At 42.7% G+C, this 15,279-nt stretch overlaps 1 protein-coding gene across 5 annotated transcripts in view; it reads right to left on the bottom strand.

Moving 5' to 3' along the window:
- BTBD9 (BTB domain containing 9) overlaps positions 1-15,279 on the bottom strand; it is a 441,592-nt gene that overhangs the window by 70,326 nt on the left and 355,987 nt on the right. For all 5 annotated transcript variants that reach the window (XM_036317334.1, XM_036317337.1, XM_036317336.1 and 2 more), the window contains one exon: positions 5,439-5,546. In XM_036317334.1, coding sequence (XP_036173227.1) covers positions 5,439-5,546 — 108 coding nt within the window. The remainder of the gene's footprint in view (positions 1-5,438; positions 5,547-15,279) is intronic.

Here is a 15,279-nt window from a genome sequence, read left to right as displayed (position 1 = left end):
GATATGTTAACTAAACTTATTGTGGTAATCCTATATAATAAAAGGCTAAAATGCAAACAGACTGAACGGTGGAACAACAGGAACAACTGAACAACCGGTCACTATGACGTATGCTGGCCACCAGGGGCTTGTTCGGAACATGGCAGGCGTTGGCCAGGAGGGATGGCGGAGCAGGTGAGCGGGGGCACCAGACCAAGGTGGGGCGCCAATTGCTGCCATCAAGGTGAGCCTCTGGTGGTTACTGAAAATTCTTTGCCCCCGCTTGCCACGGTCCCACTTGGCGCTCGCACCTGCTGTTGGCACCGGCCCCACTTGCACCCGCTGCTGGTGCTGGAGCCGCCACTCACAGCCACTGCTAGTGCCAGCTCAGCTCACACCCGCTGCCGGTGCCTGGTGCCAGTCCTGATTGCTCGGTGCCATCAGCTGTGCGAGTGGCAGCTGCCGGCCCTGATTGCCCCTGAGAACTTCTCCACCTCCCCTGCTCCTGAGGGGTGATTGGGGCAGCAGCTGCCACTCACACTCACTGACAGCGCCGGCCCTGTTCGCACCCACTGTAGGCACTGGCCCCAATTGCTCCACGCCTTCAGCGGGTGTGAGCAGGGCCAGCGTCTTCAGCGCATGGGAGTGGCGGCAGTGGGAGCGGGGCTGCCGGCAGACAAGGGACTGGGCGGCCGCTGCGGGAGGAGCTGGGCGGGGGCGCAGAGGATGGGCCAAGATATGCCCCTGTGCCTACCGCAGCCTCGCGGCTCAAAGTGCACGAATTTATGCACTGGGCCCCTAGTCATTTTATAATATACTAGAGGCCCAACGCAAGAAATTCGTGCAAGGGGCTTGGCCCTTGCAGCTGCGGCGGCTGCCTCGGCCTCGGCCCCCGTCTTCACGGCTTTGTCTGGAAAGTCATCTGGTCTAATTAGCATATTATGCTTTTATTATTATAGTTGCATATATCAAATTATTATGTTATACATCCTAAACTTACACAATGCTGTTTATTAATAACATCACAATAAAACTGGGGATAAAACAAAAGCACTCAATACACAAACAGGGTTATCCAAGATAGAAAATGAGCCTTTATCCTAAAAGCAAAGAACTTAAGATATCAATAAAGGAAACACCCACACACACACCCCAACCCCCAGGAGCAGAGAGACTTACAGGAGACACTGGAGAATCTCATTCCCTGGTATTTTTCAGAGGACAGTGAAAATCTACCCTCTGATTACTTTTTCACTAGGCAGAATGCTATTAAGGCAGGATCTAAGGCAGGATGTAAAGATCCTATAGAACTTGATTTATAACATGACTCACATTCTTTATTACAATAAAAAGCAGGCTACAATTCTTGAAGCTAATAGAATCCTCTTTGAGGACTGCTCTGGAGTATAGTAGTTAAAAAGGAAAGGCTTTCTTCTTTTATTATCTGCATATCTTCTATTATAGTTAACACCTAACACAAAAATGGAAGACAGTACACTGTGGTTATGCCCATAACATAAAACCACAACCATTGGTTCCAATGATCCCAAGAGGGTTAACAGGCACTTGCCTTCTTGCTACTACTCTTGTTCATCTAACATATTACCTTTTCAGTAATTTCTAAAACACTTCCTGCTATAGCATCTAAGTGCTAATATACAAAGTTAAAAACATATAAATTATTTAAATCCAATAAAGTAATGGAAATGAAAAATAAACAAGAGGAAAGAAAGATGTTGATAACGTTAATACAAAGCTCCTGGGAAAGGTCCTAATAAGTGAATGGGTTTTTGAATCAAGAAAAACCCCATTTAAATAAGTATACAATTATTATGATACATCTCAATCAGTAGTTAATCAGCCAATTCTTATAGAAAACCAACATTGTATAACACCTTCAACAGGGGAACATAGAAGAAAGAGGTGAGACGCCTGGCCCAAGTGGCTCAGTTGAGCATTTGACCTATGAAACAGGAGGTCATGGTTCGATTCCTGGTCAGGGCACATGACTCTCACTGATGTTTCTCTCTCTCTCTCTCTCTCCCTTCCTCTCTGGAATCAATAAAGATATACCTTAAAATAAGAAAGAAAGAGGTGAAGAATTCAATTTGTAACACATAAAATGACAGAAGAGATGGGTGATTGTAACCAGTAGATGTGTCAAGCTTTGAGGAAGCAGAGGATATGGCCTGTGAGCTGTACACCCAATAAGCAATGACTATGGAAAGACAAATGGGCAGCTGTTCATGGGCCTTGAAGGCCTCCCTCTTTTTTTTTTTTATGTACTTTTTCTTGACTTCAGGGAGGAAGGGAGGAGAAAGAGAAACATCAGTGATGAGAGAGAATCACTGATAGGCTGCCTCCTGCACACCTCCTACTGGAGATCAAGCCCACAGCAACCCCGGCATGTGGAATCGAACCGTGACCTCCTGATTCATAGGTTTATGCTCAACCACTAAGCCACCACTTGTATAAAAAGGCCTTCCTCCTGTATAAAAAGGGTTCTTAGAGCTTGGAAACACTCCATTTACCAGTTTTCATCATCTGTCTTGGTTTAGCTCTCTACTAATGCTAGGAGGCGATGCAGTACAGCAGAAAGAGCTATGCCACAGGTGCTTTGTATTCAGGACAAAATGAGATAAAATATGCAAAGTACTGAATACTAGTTATTAAATAATTGTTAGTTTTCTTATGCTATGCCAGAGATGACTTCAAGATTTGTGCTCCACTGAGAAGTCCCTGCCCAGCCAGAAAGTGACCATATTTCCCAGTCCTACTAGAGTGACTGTGGCAACTGACTAGTTCTCTCTTGGGCAGGCAAGTGGAAGGGATGTTCACTATGCCCAGGCCAAGTTGTTCAGAACCAGAAATACCTTCTCTCTGTTCTTTCCCCATCTGCCAGCTAGGTGCAGGTGATGCTGACGAGGCCCTAGGTGAGGGCAGAACCACAGAAGGAAGATGGCTGGGTTCCATCATCACCTGTGTAGGCCACTTGACAGCCAGAAACACCCACATCGACTGTTACATGACTGAGAAATAAACTATTGTGTTAAGCCACTGAAATGTTGAAGCCACTATTTGTTACAGTAGCAAGTGTTGCCCTAACCAATATAAATATGCTATAAGATAATACTACAATAATGGTGAGGGTGTCAGAAATTGCATCAAATAACCATCATTAAAACTATTACCAAATCGTGGCCAAAAAGTACATGAAAAGATTTTCCACATTATTAGCCATCAAAAAAACTACAAATCAAAACCACAATGAGATGCCACTTCACTCCCACTAGGATGGCTATGAACAAAAAGACAGACAATAATGAGTACTGGGAAGAATGTGGAGAAACTGGAATCCTCATACATTGCTGGTGGGAATGCAAAATGGTGTAGCTGCTGTGGAAAAGCTGGGTATTTCCTCAAAAACTTAAACCATATCACCCTGCAATTCTACTCCAGTTCTAGGTATATACCCAAGAGAACTGAAAGCATACATTCACACAAAGACTTATACCAGAATGTTCAAAGTAGCACTATAATAATAGTCTAAAAGTAAAACAATTCAGCCCAGCCAGGTGTGGCTCAGCAGTTGAGCGTTGACCCAGGAACCAAGAGGTCACCAGTTTGATTCCCTGTCGGGGCATATGCCCGGATTGTAGGCTCAGTCCCCAGTAGGGGGTGTGAAGGAGGCAGCAGATCAATGATTCTCTCTCATCACTGATGTTTCTATCTCTCTCTCCCTCTCCCTTCCTCTCTGAAATAAATAAATATATATATATATATATATATAATTTTTTTTTTTAAAGAGTAAAACAATTCAAATGTTCATAAAATGATGAATGGATAAACAAAATGTGATCTAGATCTCCATATGATGAAATATTATTCAGCCATTAAAAGGAATGAAGTGCTGATACATGCCATAACATGAACAAACCTTGAAAACTATACCTGAAAGAAGCCGGGAACAAAAGATCACTTACTATATGATTCTATTTATATGAACTATCCAAAATATGCAAACCCATAGAAATAGAAAGTAGAATATTAGGTGCTGGGACTGAGGGAGCTGGAGGGAAATGGGAGTCTACTACTGGGTAGGATTCTTTTGGGTGTGATGAAAATTATCTAAAACATTAAATAGTAGTTATGGCTGCATAGTGAATATACTAAAAACCACTGAATTGTATGATTTAAAAGGGTGAATTTTATGGTATGTGAATTATCTCCTCAGATAATTTGGCTCTACACAGAAAAGTACTGAGCTCTTCTCAGGTAATGACTGGTAAAGGGTATGAAGGAACCATCTAGACCAGGGGTTCCCAACCTTTTTTGGACATGCCCCACCTAAGCATCTCTAAAATCCCGATGCCCTCCCCCATGACATATAATTCTTACTATTTCAAAAAGTGAACTGCTATTCACGTGGAGGAAGCCTAAAAGGCCATTAACTTGGTCTAAACAAACTTCCAAAGAACATGGCATCCATGAAAGAAAAAAATAAAAGAACACAAGGACAGTTGAAGTACTGAGGAAGAAATCACTAAGAAATTGTTAAAATAATAATAATAATATGAAGTGATATAAAAAAATAGCAACTAAAGTTTTAAAACATATAATAAAGAACTGAAATGCATAAATATGTCATAATATATATTTATATACTATATATGAGGCCCCTGGAACCATAAGAAATGCAAAAAAATCACTGTTAATAACTCATTCTTGAATTGCCTCCCTTAAAAATCAAATTGCCCCCCTGTGGGGTATGTGCCCCACGTTGGAACTACTGCTCTAGGTGCTCATTTCGATCTGAGTGGTAGTTACATGGGTATATACACACGTACATGTTCATTCCAGGCATGAGTCTAGGCTGGTCAGAACTAGCAGAATCCTGACTCCTAGCCTCCCCCACAGCAGGTCAGCTCAAACAGCCCCAATGCCCTATGCATGAAATGCCCCTGTTCGCCTATAAAGAATCTAAGGTACAAACTTTCCTTAGTTTGGGTAACAGTGTAGGGAACACAGAGATGGGATAAGTATTTAAAGCTAACCCTGAGAATGGTATGAGGGTGGGGAACAGGACAGAGTCCCAGAATAATGACTGAACTGTATTGCATCAGCAAAATTCTCTAGGGAAGAAAAGGGGTAGTGTGGGATGTGGGGAGAGGACACAAGACAGAATTGTATATGGGAAATACATTTCCCCCTGCTTATTAGTACATGCCATTTTCAAAAATCAAGTTCAAATCCCAAAATAAGGAGAGCTTGTTTGGTCATATAAAGTAAATTCTCATCTAAGTACTTAATAGTCAAAACTGAAGTAAAGGATCATGAGAATGTTTCAAATTTCAAAATAAGATATAATCTAGTGATTCTATGAGTCTTCATTGGAACCTTCTGAATCCATTGGGAAGACTTTTTAAATTGGAACACATCCCTCAAAGGATGTCACTTACTTGCAGGAGACTTTAGTTCTGTCGGCCACCATGGTCCACTGTTGCTGGTTGGTGGAAACCTCAATGTAGTAGCTGTAGCTCCGATCATCACAGTCCCAAAGTAATAACCTGAACAAAGGGAAAACATAAGGATGCTGTGAAATGTCCTCAGTGGCCTGAGGGAATCCCTATCTACTCTCCCTCCCGCCTGCCTCTTTTGCCCCAATACACTTCCAGGACTGGGGAAAGAAAGGGAATCCCCAACAAAAGTTTGATGAGAGAGGGCGGAGTCAATCTGCAACAAGAGATTTGTCTCTTTAGGACTTCATTTCACTAGTCACCCAATCCCAGGCAGCCTCCGTCCCCAGTGGCAGAGCTCTTCTGCCTGGTTTACCAAGGAGATGTCACCATGTTCTCTTTCGTGTTACAACTCCCACCTCCAGTTAGCTGCACTGACCAAAGGTAATCTCCTGAGACCACTGTGCTTCCTAATTAATTGGGAGTGTTGCAATTACCCAAATTATCACCTTTTAGGTTCCTTTTCATTACCAACATTCTTGTTTGCATACCATTGGTAAGATTATCTGATTTGGAGATACAGGCAATCATTCATCAGTAAAACTTTTCTATTATTTAGAAACTAGTGGCCCAATGCACAAAATTTGTGCACATTAAAAGGGAATTAATTAGAGGAAATATTTTAATATTGCTATTTGCCCTTTCTCTATAATAGAAGTGTGAGAGATGAAAGGAAATTAGTAAAATGTATATGAAAATAATATATAAATGTATTAATAAACAGTAACAAAAAGGATATAACAACAGAGGCATGATATAAAAACAACAAAAACATGATATGAAAACAAAAACATGATATAAAAACAACAGTGATGCAAACAATGACTGATAAAGTGATTAAACTTATTCTAATATCTCCCTGTACACCACATTAAGAGTGAAAATACTTTCAGAGTGCTTGACTCATTTCCCTTATGATGAAGTATTTAGAACTTTAACATCACATGCTCTTTGAACTCGAGAGAAAGCAACATATAACTGACCATGTGCAAAAACAGGTTCAGGTAGGAATATTCCTATTCTGTCTAGTTTGTCCTTGTGATTTATTAATAGTCATCACAAATGCTGGCATAATGCCAAAGGAGTAATACTATTAAGAAATTCAATGGGAAAATTTTCCTTTTCAGCATCATCTGTTGAGTCACTGGAATCATCACTCAAATATGTGTGAAAATCTCCATCGAATATATCCAAAATTTCTTCATTTAATTTTTGAACGTGCTCATTTTTTGGACAAAGAATTGCACATTTAGATATACTTTTAACATCATCTATAGATATAGTATTTCCAAAGGTAGCTTCAATAATAGATCCATTACAAATCATTTCACAGGGGATTTCAATAATATCCATTCCTAAATGAAAACTGCTATTAAGTTTGCCATATCCAAGTTTTACAAACCATCCATTATAAGCAGAATCCTCTGATCTCATATTTGTTTATATGGGACAACTTTCTGAAACATCCCCAAACATTTCAGTACTTTAAACTCATTTGTACTATAGCCGATTGCATAGCATGCGGTACAATACTGAGACACTGTCGAAAATCCCCTCTAAGAAGGAGAACTTTCCCACCAAATATAACATTCAAATTCATAATTTCTCTTAGTAACCTGTCTATGGCATTTATAGCATGACTGGATGCCATGACGCATTCATCAATAATGAGAAGTTGGGCCTTTTTAATAGTTTTAGAAACTTCACTGTTTATATCGAGTCTAGAAATTGAAGTTTCATTTAATGGAATCAGTAATTCATTTAATGGAAATGAAAGGTGCTTCCACCAAGATGCAATTCCTGTAGACCAGCGGTTCTCAACCTGTGGGTCGCGACCCCTTTGGGGGTCGAACGACCCTTTCACAGGGGTTGCCTAAGACCATAGGAAAACACATATATAATTACATATTGTTTTTGTGATTAATCACTATGCTTTAATTATGTTCAATTTGTAACAATGAAATTGGGGGTCACTACAACATGAGGAACTGTATTAAAGGGTCACGGCATTAGGAAAGTTGAGAACCACTGCTGTAGACGCTGCGGGCAAAACAGTACCACCACGACCTCTAATATAATGTATTAAAACTTTATAAAAATATGCCTCCACGCTCCGAGGGCCGGTTCCTGCCTCAAACCTCACCCTCACGGGAAACAGCTCTGGGAAACAGCTCGGGGAGGGCACAGTCCTTGGCAAGGCGACCCAGGACTCAGTGCGTCCACGCTCTGAGGGCCGGTTCCTCCCTCAAACCTCGCCCTGATGGGAATCAGCTCGGGGGAGGGCGAAGCTGTTGCCAAAGACGACCCCTGCAGGACTGACTGACTTCCTTCTGGTTGGTCGAGCCTTGGACATGAGGGGCGTTATACCCAGGGTTTTTATATAAATAGATTGATTATCTTGGTCCTATTCTTCTTAACCCCTTCTTTAGCCCAGATAAGAACCTGAGCTATATGATTCCATTTACATAAAGCTCAAGAGACAAAATTTATATATGGTGACAGGGATGAGAATAGTGGTTATCTCCGAGGGTGGCAATGACTGGGAATCTTCTAGAATGCTGGTAATGTACTAATTTTGATCTGAGTGTCAGTTACATGTAAATATTCAGCTATACATAAAATATATGTACACTGTATATGTGTTATTCCTCTATTTAAAAAATAGAATAAAAAAGAACCTAAGTATTATAATACAAGACCAGACTACAGGCCAGCATTCTGCTTGACAGTGCCCCAGTGGAGAGAGATCACTGTTTTCTATCATCTCCTTGCCACACAAAATCTCTATCTTATTTGTTTTACTACTGGTCATGCACAGCGCCTTCCTCCACCAGCTAGAGAGTTAGACAGTGAACTCCCTGAAGGTAAGACCTATGTCTCATAGGTATTTATTTATTTATTTATTTATTTATTCATTCATTCATTCATTCATACATTTTTATTGATTCTATTAGGGTGACACTGGTTAATAAAATTATGTAGGTTTCAAGTGTACAATTCTATAATACCTAATCTGTATATTGTATTGCCTTCATCACCAAAAGTCAAGTATTCTTCCATTACCATTTATCCCCCTTTACCCTCTCCTACCTGCCCCTCAGACCTCTTTTCCTCTGATAATCACCATACAGTTGTACCAACCTTGCATTCCCAGAATAAATCCCACTTGATCATGGTGTATGATCTTTTCAATGTAGTGCTGAATCCAGTTCACTAATATTTTGTTGGGGATTTTAGCATTTATGTTCACCAAGGGTAATGGCCTATAATTTCATTTCTTTGTAGTGTCTTTATCTGGTTTTGGAATTAGGATAATGCTGGCTTTGTAAAATGAGCTTGGGAATCTTCCCTCCTCTTGAATTTTATGGAACAGATGGACAAGGACAGGTGTTAGTTCTTCTTTGAATGTTTGGTAAAATTCTCCTATGAAGCCATCCAGTACAGGGCTTTTGTTTGTTGGGACTTTTTTGATTACTGCTTCAATTTCACTAGTTGTAATCTGTCTACTCAGATTTTCTGATTTTTCTTGATTTGGTTTTGGCATATTGTATGTTTCTAGAAATTTACCCAATTGGTCCAGACTGTCCAATTTGTTGACATACAGCTGTTCATAATATTTTCTTACAATCTGTTCTATTTCTGTGGTGCCAGTTGTTATTTCTCCTCTTTCATTTTTGCTTTTATTTATTTAGGTTCTCTCTTTTGTTTTCTTGATGAGTCTGGTTAAAGGCTTGTCAATCTTGTTTATCTTTTCAAAGAACCAGTTCTTGGTTCCATTGATCCTTTGTATTGTTTTTTTAGACTCTATTTCATTTATTTCTGTTCTGATCTTTATTATTTCCTTTCTTCTACTCACTTTGGGCTTTGCTTGTTCTTTCTCTAGTTCCTTAAGTACAAAGCTAGATTGTTTATTTAAGATTTTTTTTTTCTTGAGGAAGGCCTATAATGCTATGAATTTTCCTCTTTGGACTGCTTTCACTGTATCCCATAGATTTTGGGTTATTGTGTTTTCATTTTCATTTGTTTTGAGATATCTTTTGATATTTTCTTTGATCTTATTGCTAACCCATTCATCGTTTAATAACTTATTCAGCCTCCATGTCTTTGTGTGATTATCAGGTTTTTCCTTGTGATTGATTTCTAGTTTTATACCATTATGGTCAGAAAAGATGCTTGATATGACTTCAAACTTCTTAAATTTATTGAGACTTGTTTTGTGTCCCAACATAGGGGTCTACCCTAGAAAACATTCCAGTCCATTTGAAAAGCATGTACATTCTGTTGCTGTGTGGTGAAATGCTCTGAAGATCTCAATTAAATCCATCTGATCTAGTGTGTCATTTAAGGCTGCTGTTTCCTTATTGATTTTCTGTCTGGAAGATCTATCATTTGATATGAGTGGGGTGTTAAAATCTCCTACTATGACTATATTAATGCAAATCTCTCCCTTTATGCCCATCAAAATTTACTTTATAAATTTAGGTGCTCCTCACCTGGCTGGTGTGGCTCAGTGGCTGAGTGTCGACCTATGAACCCAGAGGTCATTGTTCAATTCCCAGTCAGGGCACATGTCTGGGTTGTGAGCTCGATCCCAGGTATGGGGCCTTCAGGAGGCAGTCGATTAATGATTCTCTATCATCACTGATGTTTCTATCTCCCTCTCCCTCTCCCTCTCCCTTCCTTTCTAAAATTAAAAAAATATAAAAAATAAATAAATAAAATAAATTTAGGTATTCCTATATTGGGTGCATAAATATTTAGAAGGGTTATAGCCTCCTGTTGGATTGATCCCTTTATCATTATATTAGAGGCCTGGCGCACAAAATTAGTACACGGGGGGGTGAGGGGGGGGTGCGGGGCCTCAGCAAAGCCTGCACCGTCTCTAATCCCAGACCCCTTGGGGGATATCCAACTTACGGTATATCTAAACTGGCAGTCAGACATCCTCTCACATTCCTGGACCGCTGGCTCCTAATCGCGCACCTGCCCCCCTGCCTGGTCGCCCCTAACTGCCCCACCCTACCAGCCTGATCACCCCTATTGCCTCTGTGTGCTGGCCAGGTCACCCCCAATTACCCCCCCTCTGCTGGCCTGGTCACCCCAACTGCCCACCCCACCAGCCTGGTTGCCCCCACTGCCCCCCCTGCCAGCCTAATTGCCCCCAAATGCCCCCTCCGCCGGCCTGGTCATCCCTTATTGCCCCCTTGCCGGCCTGGTCACCCGCAACTGCCCCCCTCTGCTAGCCTGGTTGCCCCTAACTGCCCACCCCACCAGCTGGGTTGCCCCCAACTGCCCCCCATGCTGGTCTGGTCACTCCCAACTGCCCCCTCCCCCCCACCAGCCTGGTCGCCTCTCACGGCCCCGCCGCTGGTGTGGTCGCCTCACGCAGACTGCTGTTCAGTCGTTTGGTCGTCCCTCACTAACCCCCCTGCCTGCCTGGTTGCCCCACACAGCCTGCTTGTTCAGTCATTTGGTCGTCCCTCACTAACACCCCTGCTGGCCTGGTCGTAGGCAGCCATCTTGTGAGGGTGTGAGGGTTAATTTGCATATTACCTCTTTATTATATAGGACAGTGTCCTTCTTTGACTCTTATTTATTTTAAAGACAATTTTGTCTGATATAAATATTGCTATCCTAGCATTTTTTTTTTCATTTCCATTTGCCTGAAATATCTTTTTCCATCTCTTTACTTTGAGTCTGTTTGTATCTTTGATTCTGAGGTGGATCTCTTGTAGACAGCATACATACATCTCTTGTTTTCTTATGCACTCAACTATCCCATGTCTTTTGATTGGATATTAGCAATTTATATTTAAAGAGATTACTGATGGGTACATATTTATTGGCATTTTTTTCTTTAGAACTATGTTCCTCTGTTTTATTCTTCTTAAAGAAGACCCTTTAACATAATACCAGTTTGGTGGCAATGAACTCCTTTAGCTTTCTCTTATCTTGGAAGCTCTTTATTTCTCCTGCCATTTTAAATGATAGCCTTGCTGGGTAAAGTAGTCTTGGTTGTAAGTCTTTGCTTTTCATCACTTTGAATATTTCATGCCAATCCCTTCCAGCCTGAAATGTTTCTATTGAGAAATAAGCTGACAGTCTTATGGGAGCTCCCTTGTAGGTAATTATCTTTCTCTTGCTACTTTTAAGATAGTCTCTTTGTCTTTAACCTTTGCTGTTTTAATTATGATGTGTTTGGTGTGGGCCTCTTTGGATATATCTTGTTTGGGACTCACTTCGCTTAGTGAACTTTTGTGTCTTTTTCTTTCACCAGGTTAGGAAAGTTTTCAGTCATTATTTCTTTTCTTTTCTTTTTTTCTTTTTTTGGTTAATTCTCACCTGAGGATGTTTTTTTCCATTGATTTTTGGAGAGAGTGAAAGGGAGGGGAAGAGATAGAGAAAGAGAAGCATCGATGTGAGAGAGACATATTGATTGGCTGCCTCCTGCATGCATCCTGACTGGGCCCTGGGATCAAGCCTGCAGCCCAGACATGTGTCCTTGACTGGAATCAAACTTGGGACCCTTCAGTTCATGGGCTAACATCAAACCAGATCCAAACCAGCTAGGGAAGTCATTATTTCTTCAAATTTGTTCTCAATCCCTTGCTCTCTCTCTTCTGATTCTAGTATCTTTATGATGCGGATGTTGTTATACTTCATGTTATCCCAAAGGTCTCTTAAACTACCCTCATTTTTCTAAAATTCTTTTTGCTGCTCCAGTTGGGTATTTTCTGCTACCTTGTCTTCCAAATTGCTGATTCAAATCTCTGCTTCATCTAACCTACTGTTTATGCCTTTTAGTGTATTCCTTATTTCAGATATTGTATTCTTCATTTCTGACTGGTCTTTTTATGGTTTCTACATCCTTTTTCATGTGGCTGAAGTTTACACTACATTCCTTGAGCATCCTTTAACCATATTTTGAACTCTTAATCTGCTAGATTGCTTGCCTCCATCTCATTTAGCTCTTTTTTAAAAAGATTTATCCTGTTCTTTCATTTGAGCACGTGACTTTATCTCCCCATTTGGCTGCCTCTTTGTGTTTGTTTCTATGCATTAGGTAGATCTACTATGACTCCCAGTCTTTGTAGGGTGGCCTTATGTAGTAGGTGTCCTGTTGGACCCAAGGGTAGTCTCCTTGACTACCTGAGCTGGGTGTTCCAGGAATGTCCCTTGTGTGGGTTATATGAGCCCTCCTGTTATAAATGAGTCTTGATTGCTATTGGCCCATTTGTACGTGGGGTTGAACCTCAGGATGGCTGACTGTGAGCTTTTGTACAGGTATTGACCACATGAAACGGAATTCGCCTCAGCAGGGTCTGGTGCCTGTAGAGATCTCCCATTTGGGGGAGCTAATGAAGCTAGCTTATGAAGCTAACTGGTTCCTGTTCTGATGTTGCATTAAGCTGGCTACTGGATGAATTGTTTCTGGAGCCTCTTGAGAGGGACTTTGGTGCAGGTCAATGTCAGACGTTGCCTGTGACTGGCCCTGGCCAGTGATCCACAGTTTGTTGCTGCCTCTCCTCGGCCTAGGTGTGCACTGGAAGGATCAAGCTGCACAACAAAGCTGGCTTCCACCAGCACCAAGCCCAGGGGCAGTTCAGCAAAAGGCCCAAGGCACCTCGAGATCTACCTCTGCCTACTGGCTGCCTGTTAGGCTAAAGGAGTCTCTAGTAGTACTCAAGTTGCATGAGGTATGTTCTCAGTGAGTCACCAGGTAATGGTAAATGGTGTTCATCAGATTGATAAAGGTTCAAACTCAGTGCCAGTGTTGGGTCTGAGGCCACTCAGCAAATGTCTCAGGGTATACCAAGATTAGCTGCCATCCCACCAGGTACCCACAGATCTCTGTGGTGGGATGGGGTGTTAGGGAGTCATCAGGGTGAGGCCAGCAGATTTTATCAGGCCCAAACAGACCAAAATTTGGCCATGTGAATGGAGCGCTCTGTACCAGTCCAGTGTCTAAGGGAAAAATGGCCCCCATCATAAATCCACACAACTCAGTCTGTCTCAGATTCTGCCAGGACCTCCAGAAGAGCCCAAGCTCATCAGGGCAGGGCCATAGGGAGGTGGAAGGGTGGGGCTAGGAAGGTGGAGAGAATGGTTCCTGCCCCAGAGCCACACAATTCAGTCTGTCCTTGATTCTGTCCAGACCTTCTCCTGGGGAGCTGGAGATCGTCAGGGTGGGGCCACCAGGAGTTGGGAGATTAGGGCCCCTGGGAGCCCAGAGGGTGGGGCCAGTGAAACTCCCATAAGGAGGCAGCATTGGTCAGGCTCCTGGGACTGTGGGAGGAATGGTCCTTGCCCCAGAACCACACAACTTAGTCACTGACTGTGGGGAAACATGGGACTTGGTTGGAATGTCTGTACAGAGGATTCTCTGAAAGGTCGGGGCCTCTGACGGGACCTTGCTGAAGGTGGCAGCCCCTACCTTAACTTTTCCAAACAAATCCATTCCCCCGGATGTTTTGCTAAAATCTCTATGTTTAGTCATTTAGACCCAACCTTGTAGAAGCATGTGCTTTCTCAAGAATACTTACCTTGCTGATTACTATCTAAAGGTTAAATTTAGTTCAAGCTGCTGTGACAATAAAAGCCAAAGAAGGAAGGTGAGCAAGGCTACTTGGTGGCAATAGCCAAATAGTGCCTTAGCCCTCTTTCACAAAAACATGTTAAAATAATCTGTTCATCCATCACTCGGGGTCTGCCAGTCAACCCCGGCAACTGACACCCCCTGAGTCTGCCTGGACCTCTACACCCTGGCCCAGGCAGCTGACTCCTCTGCAGGGTGTGAGCTTCACAGGGTGGGGCAACAGGGAGTCTGGAGGGTAGGGCTATTGCATTCCCCCAGGCTGATGCTGTGAGGAGGAAATTGTTCTACCCAATAAAGATGGCATCTGCTGTATAGGAGAAAAACTCAGCACAGGGGCCCTGGCAGCTGCCCCTTCAGTTCTCTTCCTGGAGCCACAACCCTAGCTCTCCTGACATGACTCTCGTCAGCTCTGCCCTCCCTCCACTGGAGCCCAGGGTGAGTGGCTCTGAATAAGATTTCGTGTGCTGGCCCTTTAAGAGCAGACTCCTGTCTCTCCCTGGCAGACAAGGTCTCATGATTTTCACAGCTAGGTATTATATGGGTACCTCTTCCTGATTCTGGTGCTCTGGGCTGGGAAATCCAGCATGAGGTTGAGATCCCACACTCCTCAGGAGGAATCTTTGCAGTTGAGATATCCCTCCAGATTCTGAGCTGCCACCCATAGGAGTGGGCCGCCCTTTTTATGTGTCTGCCTTTCCTACCAGTTTTGATGTGGCTTCTTCTGTAAATCCTTGGTTATAAGACTTCTGTTCAGCTCGTTTTCAGTTGATTATTCAGGTTATCCTATATAATAAAAGCCTAATATGCTAAGTGTACAATCGACCAGTCGGCTGTTAAACCAATCAAAGCGTAATATGCTAATGATATGCTAAGGCCACTCAACCGCTCGCTATATCATGCACTGACCACCAGGGGGCAGACAGTTGACCAGTCGCTATGATGTGCACTGACCACACATATGCTCCAACCAGTAGGTTAGCTTGCTGCTGGCGTCTGGTCGTTTGGGACTGAGCGAGATGGGCCAGACACGCCCTGGAGCCCTCCCACTGTCCCTCACCAGCTGGCCAACCTCCTCTATCCCTTCCTGGCCCTGATTGTGCACCAGTGGGATCCTTCAGCCTGGACTTCACCCTCTCACAATCTGGGACAACCTCGGGGGATTTCAGAGAGCCAGTTTCAGTCCGATCC

This window comes from Myotis myotis, unplaced genomic scaffold (assembly GCF_014108235.1).
Source record: "Myotis myotis isolate mMyoMyo1 unplaced genomic scaffold, mMyoMyo1.p scaffold_m19_p_7, whole genome shotgun sequence".
Lineage (NCBI taxonomy): Eukaryota > Metazoa > Chordata > Mammalia > Chiroptera > Vespertilionidae > Myotis > Myotis myotis.
The sequence above is the reverse complement of the archived record's forward strand: the minus strand, read 5'-3'. Positions and strand labels throughout refer to the sequence as shown.